This window comes from Lupinus angustifolius, unplaced genomic scaffold, assembly GCF_001865875.1.
Source record: "Lupinus angustifolius cultivar Tanjil unplaced genomic scaffold, LupAngTanjil_v1.0 Scaffold_267_3, whole genome shotgun sequence".
NCBI lineage: Eukaryota > Viridiplantae > Streptophyta > Magnoliopsida > Fabales > Fabaceae > Lupinus > Lupinus angustifolius.
Genome location: NW_017727464.1, coordinates 14,152 through 34,375, shown reverse-complemented (window position 1 = coordinate 34,375; position 20,224 = coordinate 14,152). Strand labels below are relative to the sequence as shown.

Below are 20,224 nucleotides of genomic sequence, written 5' to 3'. Positions count from 1 at the left end.
TCCATGAGCCTTTCCTACTCATAAACTCTTTCACTCCTCCCCACATATCCAAAATGAGACTTCACACTTGAATAAACTCAACACTCACTGTAACTAAAATGATATAAATGTCCTTCCATTTTGTGTTTTCTTTCACACAACTCTCTCTCCTGTACTAAGAGAAGTCTATGTTGTTCTTAACGTCATGCCCAAATCCATCTTGAGCCTTAACGGTTTTAAAATGAAGTGAGATTGAGGGGCTTTAAAACTATAGAGAAAGGTGACAAGGGAATAGTATTAAGTTAATGTGACAAAAGGGTATTTTGAAAGTTTGAGATAAAAAGTTTTAAGAATTGCTTCTTGGAGAAATAAGACTTCCTTTTTTCCTTATTGTAAGAAAGTATAACTTTTGATGTGTTCATATTATTAGATAAGAATGACATTCTCAGACAAGCTTGCCTTTCTTACTTTAAAATTTGATTTCGACATCAATAGCACCTCTACATTCTTCAAATAGAACGATGACTTTTTTGGTACATCAGAAAACTACTAGAAGAATGATGAAAACAAAGAAGGGGGCTAGTGGTTCTCTGTCACAATCATACAAATCACAAAAAGTAACCCACTTCCAAAGCCCATATTTGCTTCCATATGGTATAAATGGGCCCAAAATCTGATACTAGCACCAGCCTACGTATCCATCCAATGCAGCTTGATCAATCTCTCCCTTTAATGGACCTATTCCTCTAAATAAACATGCTATAAGTTTATTTTTTTGTACAAATAGGAGAGGTGGAAAGACAAATACGTGCACGCATCTAGGCACAAAATCTAAAGTTCTAAGTTCAAACAATAACATTGATTTAGATATAGTAGAAACCATTGTCTATCCATTTATCCAATTACAGAAGAAGTTATAGAAGTCTGCAGCTTCACACGTTGGTCACAAAGATAAATCTTATGCTGATAATTAAAAACAGCGAAAATACAAATCTAAAAAGCATATTGACAATAGGGTAAATCAAAGGACCCATCCCTGCATGAAGTTTGTCTCACAAGCCATGCTCTTTGGAACATTAACATTAGATGCCTCAGCTTGAACATATTGTTGGTACCTACTCAAAAGAAACAGGTTAAATTAAAAATTTTGACTATTAAAGGTATGTTTGTGACTTGAGCTATGGAGAGGAAGAAAAAAAAGACTTTATAGTCACTTCACAATTATATTTCATGACTATAAAGTCATTCATTTTCGTTATTTTCACTCCAAAATAAAATTTGCAAACAGACTCTAAAAGTTTATTGAACAAATTAGATCTTAAATTTTAAACCTATGAAGGATACATTATCTTGAAATATTTTCTTTACATCCTTTTCATATTTAGTTATTCACACATATATGTTTAGGGTACATTAGAAATATTAACCATTAAAAGTCTAGAGCACAAATTTGATCCTATGAAGGGTATATTATCCGGAAAGTTTTTCTTCACAACCTTTTCATATTCGGTTATTCATACATATATGTTTATACATCTAATTACTATTAACTTTTTGTGTGTATAAAATCACTATTTACTTTAGGTGTAAATGCAATGATGCTAAAAGAAAATTTCATGTACCCTATTTGCAAGAAAGGTTCTGGTTGGCAATCCATAGGGTTGGTTTGAGAAAGCTGGAAGGGAAAGCTACTATTTCCAACAGCAGAAGTAGAGCTCCACATGTTTTCCATAGCTTTAAGATTGTATCCCTCTGCTTCAAGCTGAAATTTTTTATTCCAAGAAATAAACTTACTAAATAAATTAGATTTAATGTGTTGATATCTATATAACAATACATTATATTCATAAAAACAAGACATTTATGTTTCCTGCACTAGAATGTGCATTCTATAATTTGGGTGTCATGTTGCAAAACCTTGAGTCTAAGCTGATTATTCATATCTCCAAGATGGCGTTCCTGCAAAAGGAATGGAAATATCAAAATTGAGAGGGGAAAACTAAGGTTCTAAACATGATTACTGACCTATAAATGGCCTAAAAAATGGATTGTTGGACAACAATTGACCTAAAAAATAGAGATAAAAAAGTTACAATTAAAACCATTATATTATGTAAAATTTTCTTACCTTCCTACGAAGATCTTCCATTTGTTCAACCATAGTTTGTGTCTGCAATTGAAATAAAATTTCAAGTTTAGTTTGTCACTATCAATATTTCTTGATAAGATCAAATGGTGGTACATCTTATATTGCAAATAATTCTTTTGGTATAACCGATAATATCATTTACTTTATTGTTAAGGAACTAATTTATTTCGAAATGTATGATAGACTTTTCTAACAAATGTCACTCGCAAAAATAAATAAAAAAAATCAAAGCAACTCTTCATGACTTACAAAAACCATGTAAAAATTACAATTAAATGTTCAGACAAGGAGTTTGTTAGACAATTCATAAATTCCAAGTTTTCTTCTCATTGATTTAATGTCATTGTCTCTCATATGTTTCAACCTTTAGTGTGTGCTTGAATCATGTAAAATGGATTTTGATAATTTAATTTTACAACCTTGATTTTTGATTAAAGTGAGATTGGAGTAACATGGACTATTTTATTTTTTAAAAATTGCCTTAGTAGAATGAATATTGTTAACCAAAATGGTTTTTAGATTTATAATTACCATATCAACCTTTAAATTTTCGGTAAATTTAAGACAACATTATTCAATTTTCCCAGGGTATGATGGTCAAATTAAGTAGTAGATGAATACCTATAGTTATGTTTTGATGAATAGAGAAGTAGATTTTGGACATTAAACTATAAAGCCATTACACTTTATTGAAAATTGATTTTACAAACATGTTTGAAAATAAAAGTAGACCATCCAATGGACGAGGCTCTACATAATGAGTATAAAAAATGTATTAATATATATATATATATATATATATATATAGCCTATGATTTCAACACATGACATGACCTAAATATGAAGCACAATTAAATTTGAAGGTTCCAAACATAGCCTTGATCTTTTAGTGCAACTAAACCGAAGAAAATTTTGTTGAACTGCTAGCTATTAATCTTGGATTTCCTCTAGTGTCAAGTTCACACTATAGAAGGTAAGATGATGGAAACTTCATATTGTAATTAATCTATTACAATCAATGGGGAAATTTTTTAACTTGAAGCAAGTATACAGCTTATATTATTTTCTGAAATTTACCTTTCTCTATTGAAATGTTTTGACATTACAGATCAAAATAATGTTTTGAAAAGAAAAGAAAAAATAGCTTTACATTATATTGACAAGTAAACAACATGATTTTGTTTTACTCATTTATTCTATGACCAAAATATTTTGAGTGCAATATCTATACATTATCAGTATACAGATTTATATATAATTAGTACATTATCCACTATTTCTTTGTATTAAATTTCTTGAAGAGTCAATGATAATTAAAAATAAATGATGAATGAAAGACTGACAATGTATAAATCTCTTACACTTCAGTGTATATATTTCTTCTTCTCAAATGTTTTACAAATAATATGAATATATGATTTATGAGTTCAAATTCCCTCATTCATAAGTATTTTTATCAAGTTAAATTGTAGTAGAAAGACTAGAACCAATCATTTTTAGATATATTAGGCATGTTTTACAACCAAACATAAATACTATAGAGAGCTTTAAGATGTGTGCATACCTTCCTTTGTCTAGCTTGTGCTAAAGCTCCTTCAAGCTGTTTCTCAAGATTCTGGAGCTCCTTTATGCTCAACGGTCCAAGATCCTCCCCAAGCAAATGCCTTAAATAACATGCATTAGTAAATTTTACATGTGATGATTATGGTTTCTAATAACCTCAATAATTAACCGGATTAACTCCTTTTTGTTTGTGATTATTGATTAACATGCACAAACATGTGACAGATGAAAACAAGAAAATACTGTCTTCAGATATGAAGGTACAATCTATGGTTAGAAGGGGTATAAATGAATTACCTCTGAGTCCTTTGAAGAGACTCATACTTTGCTTTCAGCTTTGACACCTCTTGGTACCAGCTCTATTGCCAAAATAGAAGATTCAAAAATAAAATCAAACTAGCTGCTGTTGTATAATGTCATATATCATATGATTCCTATCATTAACAAAGGCTTACTTCATTTTGATTATAACTTAGCTAAGTTTACATCTTGATATTGGTTCTCTTCTTAAGTGGGTTATATGCTTCAATTGATTTTGTCCAATGGCATATTGACACACTATTCTGTATTATGAACCTTCATCCATCTAGCATTAGAGTTGTTTAATGCATTCATTTGTATATGGGTTAACCACCCTTTTACTACTATTATTTTGATGTTTGCTTATTATTATAATAATAATAATAATAATATTAATAACGGCATAGAATTAATTTATACTGTGAGAGTTGGTAATCTTTGTGCATTTATTTCTGAGGAATACTTTATTTTCAGGAATGAATTTGTAAACACGTACCTGAGTTTCACATTCTACATGGTCATCTTGAGGAGTAAAAGAACAACGTTGGTATCGCTCAATAGTCTTGGTAATGCTGCAAATTAATTAAAACAAATTCGGTCAGTATAATTAGCTTAAAACAATATTAACTAGCTTAGCATGCTGAATATTACTCAATAACTTACCTATTTATTGTTATCTTCATTGAATTAAAATAGTGTAGATGTACGCAAAACACATTTTTTTGTGTGGCAAAACTACTTATAAACAGCTCATTCTTTCAAATATTTCATATCAACATTTCCAAAAAAACGTAATTATTTCATAAACTGGCTCAATCATAATACATTCATATGCTCAAAAATGATTTTATAAAAATTACACAAATAAGATCATTTCAACAAGACATGTTATATATTAAATATCCATGGAAATGATTGATAGTATAGTGCCCAGTAATAAATCATTTTTCCAATATTTTTCAAAATGTAATAAACTTTTCCACAAATTAGTCCTTTCATTCCTCTTGTAAATTATTCGGTGATCATATAATGCATTAATTTGTAAATACATATCATTGTTTTAAATTGTACTCAGTAAACATAATTGCCCTTTTGATTGCAAGCAACTACAAATACAACCACAATTTAAAACATTACTTAAAAATAAATAACTGTCAACTAGATGAAAATACCGACCCCTTATGTTCAGAAACAAGAAAAACAAATAAACTATGCCCACACTAAAATGTATGATTACACTTCTTTCCTAAGTCATGCATTATTTATGTAATAACTAGAGTAGCTCAAACTTCCATGATACATAAAGTTGAAGACAAGAAATGGTCTTCATATAAAAGTCTAAAACTGTTATGAAATTAAGTTTCCTGAAAAAATATTTAAAATAGTTTCTCACTGGAAAAAGAATGCATCGAATTATGTCATTGAGAAATGTTATTTATGCATCTCAATTATACATCAATTACCTAATTTATATATTTAGAAATTAAGAAGAGATAACAAATTGAGAAATTGAATTGTTCTATTTTCTTTTCCCAGAAAAGAAAACGATAGATTATTGATGCATAATTAAAGTTTAAAAGAAAATTATGGTGAAAAAACTTTAGCTGACTAAGAATAGATCAATGTGGTAATAATCAATTTTTAGGAGAAAATTAAGTGCAGGAATAAGAGAGAAAAATAGCATTATGCAGTCCAAAACATGATAACATAGGACAATTTCTCAATCCCTATCGTTGACCATAAGCTGCAGAAAATTTGGCTATTGCAGACCTTAGTTTCACGCAGCTGATATTGCAACTTTAAGATAAATCTGAAGATAAGATTGAAACTTTGGTCTTTTTTATCCTTTTCCTTCATTTCCCATTTTTGTAGTACCTAAAGTCCAACCCTGACTAGGACCCAGATACCCTATTAGGGTTAGCACTTAACAAGTAAGAAAAAGAAAAAGCAAAAAGTAATTATTAATCTTTTACTTTTAACCAGTTAGTATTGGTATTTAAAACCTCATCACCATCATGCAGAGTAAGGTATAAAAATAATTGCAGAACCAAATTAAATAGTACGATGAAAATTAAGAAGAGTGAAAGAGGAAATGTCTATGATGAGAAGAAAAAACCTAATTAAGGACAGAAAAAAGCCCCAAGTGCTGGCTAATAAAGGAGATGCCCATAAAGAGAGAAAGAGAAGCACTTGATCCGGTTTTTAAACCGCATTCTTGTTGATAATATTGCAGTTTTAGGCGTCTCTGTAATGGTAATTTCACACATTTGCACAATTTAGAACACTAAATTTATCTAACTCTAAGAGTAATACAAGACAATAAGATAAACAACATTTATATCTCTCTCTGATTGCAATTGTTTTTAGGACACTCATATTTGGTGATTAGCTGACTAGAGAACTATATGAAAGAAAGAAGAAACAATGATTGAACCAAAAGATCAAAGGACTAAAAGGGATATGGACAAGGTAAAGAAACTCCACTGTGGAGTGCTCAAGTTTATGGCTTTAAGCTTTTTTATTTTACCCATTTGGAGGAAGGTGTTGAGAAAATCCCTAGATCTTACACACAGGTACAAGAGAGTGAACATCCTTGGACTTTACCTTTCCCACATATATGTCCATTATAACTGATGAGTAGTAGTACTCACTCATATCATATGATTGCTTTCTTCCTTTTCTGTTTTGTTTCTTCTTCATTTGAGAGAAAGAAGAAATGGGGTTGTACTGTTACATCAGTAAGAGTATGAAAGCTGAAACCTTTAACCCTCAATAGAGGAAGAGAAATATATATTGGGTAAGGACTAAAAGGGCATTGAAACGTGTTGATCTGTGATTGGGAACAAAACTAGCTTGTGATTTCTATCTTCTTCTCTACTAACACATGAAATAGAACCCCACAATTGAAAAATAAAGAGAAAATCATAGAGGGTACAAGATCTAGTGATCTAGAAAAGGAGCAACTATGAGAGAGAAGGAGAAGAAGAAGAAACAGTGTCAGGTTCATCGTGCATGTGTTAGAGAAGAAGAAAAAACCATGAATGGTAAGTGATAGAAAGTGGAAGATAAAAAAGATCTAACCGGGTAGAAAATGTTATCAAAGTTATGTGTTGTTAAATCTTAAAAGCATCAAATACAGTCACAGCAAAAATAAAAGGTTGAAGCAGAAACCAAGTGACCATTTTGGTGAAAGAAACTGAGGCAAAGAAGAAAGCATGTTGCTCAGATAATACAAAACGGTATCTGAAATATATATTAATATTATCAAAATATGTGTATATATGTATCAGAAAACCCAAAATCCAAAGGATTCTTTATGTCTATTGGGATTTGCACCTTACAAAAATGGACATGATGAAACTTCAAAAATATAAAATATTTGGCAAAAATAACACACAGACACATAAGTGCTGCAAATTCATGTTAATTTTCTTCTTCATGCAAATCAAAGTGAGAAAGAAAAAGTGTTAGATATAGATTTATATACCCAGCATTTCCAAATTCACAAAGTTTCCCTCTGCTAGAGAAAATGATGAGTGCAACCTCAGCATCACAAAGAACTGAGAGCTCATATGCTTTCTTGAGCAAACCGTTTCTTCTTTTTGAGAAAGTAACCTGGCGATTGATTTTGTTCTCTATTCTCTTCAACTCAACTCTCCCTCTACCCATTTCTCTCTTTTTCTCGAAACAATAACTCAAAGTGTTTATATTTTATATTTTGTTACAATTCTTCTATACTGAATGATGGAAGAGAAAGTAGAATTTTGTGTAATATAGAAAATAAAAAAGGGTAGGGAAAGAGAGAGAAACTAGAATGCAAAGTTGTTGTGAGATATAAAATGGGGTTGTTTCAGAGAAGTAGAAGTTAGTGTGCTATATAGAAATAGACAATGAACACAGAAAAAAGGGACACACTTGATCTTCTTTTACAAAAAATGGAAACCTCAGATTATTCTTATTTTTTATCACATTCTCTTTTTTCCAATTTAATTAGACTCAAATATCTATGCATCATTTTTGTAAAGATTTATATAAAATTCTTTTATATATTTTATTTAAATAATTAATGATAATTAAATATAAATAAATAATTAATAATATAATAATAATATGTAAAACTCGTATATTATACATTTTTTATTTCTATTTCATACCTCTCTTTTTCTCTCTCTTGGTGTATAATTATAATTAGGGTAAAGAAGTTCCACATTCACATCACGCGCCACAGTGGTTACACTGCACGCCCCCATGTGAAAGAATGGTCCATATCAGATAGAATCATACAAGTATTTGTGGCAATATACTAACCACTAGCTGCTGAGACGGTTTAGCCAAAAGTGATTAACTTATTGATGATGAAAGCTTTGCAAGTTGACTAAGAATTTGTAGAGGAAAAATTATTGGAATATGATGATAATCATTGTTATGTGATTTGTCAGGTTTAAGTAACTTTCAACCAAAGATATCAATGTCCTTCCTCCTTAGACATGAGTGTGCACATTTTAGTTTGGCGTGGATGAAGAGAAAGCTGAAAGTTAGCACTCAGCATAGGGGCATAATATTTTCCCTTTTGTAGGTGGAAAATTGTTGAGTTTGTTTTTTAATGAAGTTTGACATTCAATATATGATTTAAAGAAAAATAATTTATAAGTGAAAAAACTTATAAAATTAATGTGTTGATGTAAATCCTACAACTTTTGATTCCAGGGATAAGAAAAGTTATGAAGGTCTTATAACTAGGGCTAAAGCCAAATCGGCAACCTTAAAGGTCATAAAAGACTCAATTGATCCTAAAAATTACATGAAGGAAGGACATTTATGTTCTTATGATCTATTTTAAACTTAGGTTATTTTCATTGTTATGAATAAATGAGAATTCATTCTCATGTAGACTTAGGACTAAATTGATTAAATCAAAGGAGATAAAGTTAAGAGGTTGGGCAACTACAATCAATGATTCAAGTAAAGATAGATTTGTTTTCACCAACAACTTAGCCAAACATTATATTTTTAACAAACCAACCAGATTGGATTAGATCTTATCAATTTGATAATTTAGGATTTTAAATTTCATTATCTTCATATTATCTTAGGATTAGTTAGGATTTTCGTTTGCATGTCAGATTTGATTAATTAGGATTTTATCTTTAGACTTATCTTTAGTTTATTTCAGTCAATGTAGATTGTCTATTTATAGCTTTGACTTGTTCGTTAATAAAGCAAGTTTAATTTTGAGAAAACCTTGTGTAAATCAAGTTTAATTTTGAGAAAACCTTGTGTAAAGCAAGTTTAATTTTGAGAAAACCTTGTGTTTATTATAGTTGAGAGAATTCTCCTAAAAACCTCCATTGTTGGTTGTGATGATCACCATTGATAAATTCTTATCAAGCTTCATAGCTTGTGATGAATAACACTAGTTTATCAAACATTCTTTCTTGTGGCACTTTCCCCTTCTAATATTTTCCATTTCTCTCACCAAAACAACCATAAATTCCCCATAATTCACCATAATCGAATTACAACTTAAAAAGCTCAAGAATTCAAGCTAAAATGATCCTAATTATATGGCAACCCCCTTGAGGTTGTCATCATGTGGTATTAGAGCTACATTTAGCTTGAAGAGTCTCAAGTCTAGAGAGGACCCCTACAATCTCACCAAGGTCAGACTTTATGACCGTGAGACTCCAAAACATGATGAATGCCCAATTCCAAACTCTTCAACAATAATTGGAGGAGTTGAGGAATCATTATAATAGGAGGTTGGATGAGAGACATGACAACCCCAATGGCCATGAAAGAAGAAGAAGGAGGCCTAGAAGAGAGGAGAGGCCGAGACATGAAGGCATGATGATATGCATAATTCCTCAAGTGCCTATGATAGTAAAAGGAGACATGGAAGCCATGGACATGATGAACCAAACTGTGGCCACAGAAGGAGGCATGGAGATCATGGCAGCCCTAGCTGTGGTCATGTTAGCCCAACCCGTGGGCAAAGGAGACATAGAGATGGTGCAAGTGGTAGTCCAAATCGTGAGTCTAGAAGAGATATGGATGATGTTAAGATCAAAGTCCCTAGCTTTTTGGGGATCAGTGATCCTGAAGCTTATTTGGCATGGGAGTTGAAGATGGAACAAGTCTTCAATTGTCATAATTATTCGGAGGCAAAGAAAGTCAAGGTGGCAGCCCTTGAATTTTAAGAGTATGCTATGAATTGGTGGGTTCAACACCAAAATGATAGAGTGAGATGTAGCTATTGACACATGGATCGAAATGAAGAGAGCAATAAGGAGGAGGTTTGTACCTCGTTCTTACTAGAGAGATGTGAACAACAAGCTATAAAGACTCACTCAAGGATCCTAAATAGTGGATGAATATTTCAAGGCCATGGATTTAGCCTTGCTTAGGTCCAACCTCAATGAGGACCGTGAAGCAACAATGGCTAGGTTTCTTCATAGATTGAATCCAGAAATCCAGGATGTGGTGGAATTGCAACTCTATGTAGAACTAGATGACTTAGTTCAGAAAGCCATTAAATTATAGCAGCAAATTAAGAGGAAGAAGTCTAAGTACTCCTCTAGTACTTTAAGGTACCACTCTTGGAAGGATGAGCAGAAAGGGGAGAGCCATAAGGCCAAGGAGGCCGTGGGAAGCCACAAAACCAACCAACCAGCCGTGGATGCTAATGGAAGGACTAGAAACGTGAAGTGTTTCAAGTGCCTTGGTCATGGTCACATTGCCTCACAATGTCCTACAAAAAGGACAATGGTGATCACTAATCGTGTCATTGGGTCCCAATCTGAACCATCTAGTGAAGATGATGTTTTCATGCTTGAAGGTGAGACTTTGATGATGAAGTGGGCAGCCAAGTCAAAAGGCACGAGGAGGGCCAAAAGTTCAACTTGTTTCACTCGAGATGCTTGGTCCAAGGCAAGGTGTGCACCTTGATCATTGATGGTGGTAGCTGCACAAACGTGGTTAGTCAAAGGCTAGTGTCAAAACTAGACCTTGAAACTAAATCACACCCCACTCCTTACCAACTTCAATTGTTAAGTGGTGTGGGAAAGTTGGTTGTGGATAGACAAGTCATGGTACCCTTCTCCATAGGGCAGTACAATGATGAGGTTTTATGTGATGTGGCCCTTATGGAGGCTAGCCACATGTTGTTGGGGAGACCATGACAATATGAAAAGAAGACTAGTCATGATGGTTTCACCAACAAGGTTTCAGTTATGCACCATGGTCTCCTAAAAACCTCTATTGTTGGCTGTGGCCACCATTAATGAATTCTTATCAAGCTTTCTAGCTTGTGGTGAATAACACTAGCTTATTAAATATTCTTACTTGTGACACTTCCCCCTTCTAATATTTTCCATTTCTCTCACCAAAACAACCCTAAATTCCCCATAATTCACCAAAATCAAATTACAACTTAAAAAACTCAAGACTTCAAGCTAAAACGATCTTAATTCTAATGCAGCCCCTTTGAGGTTGTCGTCATGTGTTAAGGTTTTGGTTCAATACATAATGTCTTACTTGTGACTTTTCACTTTTCTCATATTTCGATAACAATAAAACACTTCGAAAGTTAGAGATTTTTCAATCGTGGTCTTTTCCAACAAAACTCTTGTACATGATTGGTTTAATTCCAACTTAAAAAAAAAAACTATACATGTTAGCATCATCGTTAAAATTTGTTTAGCTTAGGGTATCCATGCTCTTAGTTCTGGATAAGCTCTAATGTTTTTTTATAGGTTAACATTTTTTCCAACAGATGTGGTTAAAACACACATTTTAAAAAGTGAAGTAAGAAACTCAATGTATATTTTATATCCTTTAATCAACTAAGCTGTTCAAAGGAAAGTGGTCATATCTTTTAAAAGCCTTTAATCGACCAAATAAGTTAAGCTGTACATGATTGTTTTTTGATAAGTGGTCATATATATTTTATTAAGACAAAGAAGTACATGGTATAAATTCACTTTTATTCTTTTATAAATTTATATTATATCTATGCATTAGGAAAGTGGTCATATCTCTAATTGCTATGGACACAGAGACTTTGCCAATTGAAACATTAATTTTTAAATATCTATTTCTCATGTAGGTATTACATTAGTTTGGTATTATCCACAAGCCTTTGGCTATTATTTGTACATTTGATCAATATCTTGAAAAATAATTATTTTATTCAAATTTTACCACAAAAAGGCACACACAAAATATTGAGGTACAGAAAAGAAAAAAATATTATTTTACAGAATACTCTTGAAAAGTATCGATATGGGTAAATTTATACGTGTCGTATGACAGGGTTTTTAGTATCATAGAGAAAAAAGACACATTCAGTACCGAGGACAAAGGAATATTAAAAACAATAAAGAGGAAAATAAAGGAATACTTCCATTCTTTGGTATTATGCATTTAATAGAAAAGAAGGAATATGCTTTGATTCTTTTATTTGACAAAGAGGAATACAATAAAGAGGAATATGCATTTATCGAAAAAGAAAATATCAAATAAAAAGTATAAAAGTTTAAAATCTATACATGTTGTCATATTATTCAACATTGAGTATGGATAGAAATTCACGGGTCTCATATCATAAGTTCTTCCATTAATTCCTCATCTTTCATATGTACGTAGCAAACAAGGAAAAATTCATATCGTTTCACACGTTTTATTATTTGTCCCTTCAAATTATGAATATCGACAAATAAACCATATATGAGTCCATTGGAAGAGAAAAAAGACCAAACCCTGCCATATTTTTCTTGATTATTGCGATCATGTGTTTGTAGGCAGCTTCTATTTAGCACACAAAATATTAGAATATTTTATATGGTGAGATATTTGTAATTTGTGTAAAAATCTAAACATGGGAGATAGAATAGGTTAGTGGTGGTTTAGTTCTTTTATGTTTATTAAACACTTGGTTGGGTTGATGGGTTAAGCGGCTACAAGTATAGGTCTATTCCTTGTTAGCCTATACCAATGAAAATGAGTTCATTCTAATTTGGATTCAGCTTAATAAAAATTGATTAAGCTTGAAACTTGAATCGAATTTGATATGAGCTTTTTTTCTTAGTTCGAACTCGAGTCGATTTGAATTTGTGAACTATTCAATTTAATTCATCGCCCTTAATTTGTTAAGTTCATTAGGAGTTCGAGAACTATTTAGTTCAACTTATTAACTTAATTGATTTAGTTCGTCAACTCAAATAGTGATTATTTAATATATATATACATATATATATATATATTTAATGGTTATATATATATATATATATAGACTCATTTATTTAATGAACTCAATTTTTGACTTAAGTTCAACTCATTTGAATTATAAAACAATTTTATCAAGCTAAATAACGAGTAAAATTTTGAAAGGAATATCAAATTGATTCGAGTCATTGTCACTAATGTATGGAGTCATACTAATATGTATGTTAATCTTTCTTAAAAAATATTTTTTATTTGATAATTAAATTAGAGAATATAATTTAATTAAATAAATAATTTTCCTAAATGGATATTAAAATAATTGATCAAAGAAATAACAATTTTTTTAATAGAATAATACCAAAGATATAAAATTACAAGACTAAAGTGCTGGAAAAAATGATGTGTCTTAGAAGAATATATGGTTTAAAATAATTTTATAAAACAATCATGTGGATTCGCAACCCAATTAGAGTATGTCATTGTAGGTTTGTTGTTTTTGTCATTAATCTAGAGCCAAGATTTCACACTTGTTGCTTCTACAACTTGTGAAGTAGTTGTCTAAGTTGAGATGAAGATAGTATCGTTTTTAGCTAGCCAAAGTCACCACATTATTGCTACCCTTACAATACTCCAAAGCTTCCGATATTTCATGTTGATTGGCATGCTCATGTAGATGATGAAATGGCTTGAAGGGTTGAGAGGTAGTGTGATGTGAAAATCCATCAAATTGTATATGAGTTGCCAAACTAGATAAATGAACTTGCAAGAAGAGAAAATGTGATGAGAAGATTATGATTGCTCATTACAGAAGGTGCATAAAAGTCCTCCTCCATGTGGTAGTATGACTATCCTTCTAAGTAATGCTTCTATGGTTGGTAATATGTCCGAAAACAATCTCCACATAAGTGTTTTGACCTTCAATAACGCCTTTGAGTAACAGATTTAAGACAAGTAGGCATGTTGAAGTACCTCTTTAACAAGAAACTTTCATGTTGATTTTACTGAATTAATGTTTGATTTATCGTGTGACCACACTAACGAATTTGATATATGACGATGTAATGTGTCTTTTTTAATATCGTGCATAAGATTGTCGATTAGCTCAAGCTCCCAAGTGAAAGGTCGTCTTCTCCACAATAAGATCATCTCACATTCCCCATCTGATCATCTCCCTAGATCGCTTATGAGGGCATCCCTAGATTGCTCATAAGGTTTTCATCCCCTAACCAACTCTCTTTTCAAAATCTAGTATTTTTTTTGTCCCCAACTTTTCTCACAGCCCAGTCCAAAACCATTATAAAGAATCCACCCCTAACATTTAAGCTCATGTTTGGTTCTGCTTATACTTGGTAGCTTCTGCTTATTTTTTGAAAAATAAGTTGAAAATATAAACTGTGTATGTTTGACAACCAAATGAAATTATAAACTCAACTTTTTGTTTTCTAAAAAAAAGGAAAAAATATAAGCTTCAAAATCATGGACTGATTTATTTTTTGTGGCTTATTTTTTTCCAAAATTTTCACTTCTCATTTGACCTCATCATAATTTTATCTCTCTCATCCTTTTTATTCTTCCATCAAATATCATAATTCTTCGCAACATCACCCCAACCTCCATAACTCTCCTTTTCCTCCATCTTTTTATCACCACCAAACTCTATTACTCATAACTCTCCATTTCCTCATTCTCTATCACCACCTACCTCCATAACTCTCTATAACTCCCTACAACTCATTTTCCTCCCTCTCTACTCCCTTATGAAACAAAAATCTCACTCACCTTGATCCAACTCCTCATTCTTGCATCTCCATAGCAGAATCATTATCAGGTATTATTTCACTTTCTTTATTTCTTTACTCTTGTTGTTTTGTGATATTTTTTTTTTCTTTCTCTATTTCTCATTGTTTCTTAATTTTTCACTTTCTTTATTTATGGAATCCTTGCATCTCCAGTGTTTCTTTATTTCTCCCATCATATTTCATTTTCTCATTGCTTCTTTATTTCTCAATGTTTCTTTGCTTTGTTTCTGGATCGAGGATTGAGTAACATATTGCTTTTATTTAAAAATTCTATACAAGCCAAGAATGTAAGGGTTCTTAGAGCATATCCTTGAAGACTTTCCATTTTAATTTTCTCAGCATTTCAGACTCTCGCTCAAGTTAGAGATTTTCGCTTGAGCGAGCAAGACAACTGTTTTAAGTAGATGTGCCTCGCATGGATGACAAGTGTCACCTGGGCGATAAACGCACATAGATTTTGGCCTTCAATATTGGAATTTTCGGTTGAGCGCCAGCCTCTCGCTCACGCGAGAGGCGGACTTGGGCTTGGGCGACCCTCTCGCTTGGGCGAGGGATCCATAACTTATTTTCCGCAAATTCCTTTAATTTCCATCTTTTTAATATGAGTTGATTAGTGTCTTGAAGTATATAGTTGTCTAAGTTTTAACAAGTTTTAATTTTGATTGGATGAAAAGATAGGATAAAAAATGTTCAAGAGAAAAATAAGCCTCCAATCAATCATCCTTCTAATGAAGGAGAAAGAAAATCAGCAAAATGAGAAGATAGCAATGTTGAGCTTTTAATTGACTGTGCTATAGAGCAAACAAATTTAAGGGAACAAACTGTTGTAGCTTGACTTCAACCAGGTGGAGGAAAGCTAAGGCAAAATTCAAGATTGTTAATGAAATATCATTTGATGAGAGTCAAATTAAGAACAAGGAGAACCATTAAGTCATACTACAAATATGGGGGTGTTTAAAATGGTTAGCATGTTTATTCTTATTGTTGGACGTCGAGTAGGAAATAGAATTATACAAGAAAGATTTCAATACTCATATGAAACTGTTAGTAGATGTTTCCACAAGGCTTATTTGAAGTTATCCATAGAACTGATCAAACCACAAGATCCTGATTTCAATAATGTGTATATGAAGACAAGTACCTGCATTAAAAGAAGTGAAGTTGTTATTATTATGGTCTTTGAAGAAACACGCCTCTCCATCTTCTTTCCATTCATCTCACACCATTTGATTATCAGAAAAGGGATCTGAGTAAATATTCCTTAAGTTCATTGATCTACATTGATCAAAGGTTGCATTGATAACAAAGATTAATGTTGATGTAGATGCATGCACTTAGGCTCTTCTTATTGTTTAATGTATTTTTAAAAAGGTTCAAGAACAGTGTATCAAGTATTTAAGCCTAATCATAAAAATATATATTTGAACACAAATAGATCTATTTGAACCACATCTATTTTTCGGCCGGGTCTTTAGAACACGAAGTAATTATTCATGGACATGACCATCATCCATCAATCTCTCTTGGGATCAATATATAGTGATAACTAGAGAGTAATTAGCTAGTTTACCACATTTGTAGACTAACAGCTAGACCAGAGAGTATAAATGATAATAGAAATGTAATTTTTGGGACACATGCAATGTGTAATATCCAGTATATATTGTTGAGTGTATTATACAAATAAAATATATAAGATTTATGAAAATATTAAAAAAGTATAATTCAAATATAAGACGATGAATATTTTTAATTTTTTATTAAAAAACTTAAATTCATAGTTATTAACACTTTTTTCTTACATCTTGCTATGTTTATCAAATACTAGAGAGGATTCCGACCTTTTTTAAGACAAAACTTAAAAGAATTATTTATAATAATCATAGCCATAAAAAAATTAATAACATATTCGAAAAGATTTAATATTTATGTAAAGTTAATATATATTTTTTAAACATGTATATTACTTACTTTTATTTAAGATTCAGTAATAATTAACAAATGAATTTTGTGAACTTGTTAAGCACTAACAAATGTAAAAAAAAAAATATTTTATACTTGTATCAATATTAAATTTATCCTAAAAACTCATTAGACAAACATAAAAGTAAAAGAACGTGTAGATATATGTGGAAATGATGTTGTTCAAGCATAATAGGATAATCAAAGAGGGGGTAGGTTAAGTACAGCTAGAGATAATAAGCATAAAACAAATACATCCTAGAAACTAAAGGATCTTACTTTCCAAACAGTAGTATTTTATTTTGGCTAAAATTGTAAATAATATGTTACTTAACACATATCAAACAAAACGAGTGGAGATTAGGTCTTTTTTTAGACATAGACAAGAGAATATGTTGGATTCATTGATGATAATCACTTCAACCCCACCAAACCTTCAAAACATGGAATTGAAGGCAATTTGTAAGATGTTTATTTGGTTGCAAAAACATATGGGTCATATTGCTACACACATATAGCCCTATCCATGAATTGACAATACCATTCGTATATATGATGTGTGTGTTGTGACTTCTCATGAATTTCAATCATATTTAAGGCCACTTCCTTTTGCCTCTATACTTTAGAATCACCTTGTCGTGCATATTTGACTTCTTCTAAGTTCACCTAATGGATACATTTATTATCGAGTCAATATCATCTCCAATATTAGAGAGGAAAATATATACAAATCAAAGAAAAACATAAAACCATATGACATTTGATCCTTAAATATAATGTGATACACTTTTACTTTTAAGTATAAAAGGGAAACTAAGAACTTGCGGTTGTACTCGTACTGGAGATGATTTTTTTTCATTATTTATGGCACCCTCAATAGGTAAAGGGTTCATTAAATGTGAAATTTTTATCACATTGTTGCAGTTGGTTTTACCTTTCACCCCGCATATAAAGAGTGGTAGTGCAGGTAGATACATTTGGGTAGAAGGGGGTATTGATTTTGAATGCATGTATGATTGTATGAAAAGGATCAATAAATGTGAAAACTGAAAAGTGATATATTTGTGATTGGGAAAATGGTGCATATAGTATATGGAGCATGAATACTGATACGTGTGTCAGATACGATATGTATTTGATACGTCGACACGTATTTTTTCTAAAATACAGGATACGATACGTTCATGGATACGCGTATAAAATAATAAAAGCATATAAGATATGATAAAATTATAAGTGTAAATCAAAATATCTAAAGTAAAAAATATAATGGAAATTTAAAATCATTGCTCTGCATAACAAATCTATCTTATCCTATTTTAATGAAAACGAATTTATCTTAACCTATTTTATTGAAAATGAATCTATATATCCTATATTTTCCAGAAAACGAATCCATATATCCTATATTTTATTGAAAATGAATCGGATACGTGTCTTAATATTTATTTATTTTATTTTATTTTATTTTTTTAATTTTTGGATACTCTATAGATATGTATCCTTCGCAAATATGAACATATCTATGTCGGATACGTGTTAGATACCGACATGTGAGAGTGTTTGATAAATCCGTGCTTCAGAATATACTTGATTGAAGGTAACCAATTAGCATTTACATGTCATAAATAATTGCTTATCTTCTCCACCAGGAAGTGATTTGGATTCTATACTTTTGGATTTCTGTCTATTTAACGCTCACTAACAGATATGGATTCATCGGATTTGAATTAATAATTCAAAATTCATTTGGTCAAAAATCACCACAAATCCCAACTAATAACTGGGTTTTTGGCATCAATATTACCAAACACAAATCTTCTATACCAAATCCTTTGTTCCCCTTCCTATACAATCAATAAGATTTTTTCATCTAATAAAAACGTACAAATCATATAACCCTGTTTCTCTTCCATTACTCCAATAACTTATTGCAATACTCTTGCAAACTGAACCAAACCTTCATCTTCAGCCACACACTTTTTTGCCCCATGTATATTCACACCCACTGTAGGACAGTGAGAAGGCATGATAAGAACATCATAAGATATAAACATGATAAACTCTTATCGTGTCTAGTATTTGATGCATATCAATCAACGATAATATTGATATGGTGATGATAGTAACAGTAGTAATATGGTGGTGATGGTGACAATGATATTCATGTATGAGGGTATAAATTAAATCTTACTTAGTTCTAACTCAACTCTCTATACAGGATTGGAAATACAGAGGTGAGCAAGATAGGATATGCCAACAAAATAGCTCTATTCTACTCACCAAACTATTGCATGCAACTAGATGGAACAAAATCATTATGATATATTGCTGCCCACTTCTAACTCAACTCCATCTACAAGAAAGAATAGAAACACATTAAGGCTTTATTTAGTTACACAAGAGAAAATAAGAAGAGAGTAAGAAAGAGGTGAGAAAGAGAAAGAGGAGAAATATAATAGATTTTAGTAATGTTTTATATAAGAGGAGAAATATAATAGATTTTAGTAATGTTTTATATAAGAGAAGAATGAGAGAAAATGAATGGAAATAAATATTTTATTTTTTTCTCTTTTGTTTGGTTATATAGAAAATGAGAAGAGAGGTAATATTATATTCAAATGACAAAAATGTCCCTACAATAAAGAAATGAAAAAGAAAAATGTTATTTTCTTATTAATTAAAAATAAAAATTATAATTTTAAATCACATATTTTATTATAATTTCAATTAACATTTTTAATTGATATTTTTATATTTAAAAGAGAATTATTTATATTAATAGTATTTAAAACTAAAAAGTATATAAAAAATTGAAGGGTATTAATGTCATTGCATGCAAAAAATTGTCTCCTCCCACTTTCTCATCAAAGTATGAAAGAAAGATTCTTGTGTGGGTTCTATATGTTTTTTATTCTCTCTTCTCAACCAAATAAGATAAGTTTTTATTTTCTCTTCAATCTTTCTTTAACTCTTTTCTCTCCTCTCTAACTCTCTTCTACCAAAGAAAGGCTAAGTGCATATGACAGAATAAGCTGACATGACAACTCTATTCTACTCACCAAACTCTAGATTACAACAAGATGAAACTAACTCTAATAAGATTAAATGATAATAATATATGAAAAGTGTGAGGTCATCAGATATATAAAGGGAACTTGTAAAATTTAAATTATTTCCTATTAGAGTTTGCCATAAATGGTCAAGGTCCCTGATTTTTCGACATTGTATTGGGTGCTTAATTAACTTT

General features: G+C 31.1%; 1 protein-coding gene across 1 annotated transcript; it reads right to left on the bottom strand.

Annotated features, from left to right (window-relative positions):
* Window positions 1-827: 827 nt before the first annotated feature.
* LOC109340841 (agamous-like MADS-box protein AGL6) lies at window positions 828-7,880 on the bottom strand. Its single transcript, XM_019578596.1, has 8 exons — window positions 7,479-7,880; window positions 4,488-4,563; window positions 3,989-4,050; window positions 3,693-3,792; window positions 2,108-2,149; window positions 1,897-1,938; window positions 1,602-1,741; window positions 828-1,094 (listed from the first exon to the last, which is right to left on the bottom strand). The coding sequence occupies exons 1-8, from the start codon at window positions 7,658-7,660 to the stop codon at window positions 1,001-1,003; spliced, it is 738 nt and encodes a 245-aa protein (XP_019434141.1). The 5' UTR covers window positions 7,661-7,880; the 3' UTR covers window positions 828-1,000.
* Between the last annotated feature and the right edge of the window lie 12,344 nt (window positions 7,881-20,224).

Excerpts from the sequence above, each read along its gene's own strand:
- LOC109340841 (XM_019578596.1), bottom strand. The coding sequence starts at position 7,660 with ATGGGTAGAGGGAGAGTTGAGTTGAAGAGAATAGAGAACAAAATCAAT. Across the intron at positions 4,051-4,487 it reads ATGTAGAATGTGAAACTCAG|AGCTGGTACCAAGAGGTGTC; the intron begins GTACGTGTTTAC and ends TTTTGGCAATAG. Across the intron at positions 1,939-2,107 it reads TGGAAGATCTTCGTAGGAAG|GAACGCCATCTTGGAGATAT; the intron begins GTAAGAAAATTT and ends TTCCTTTTGCAG.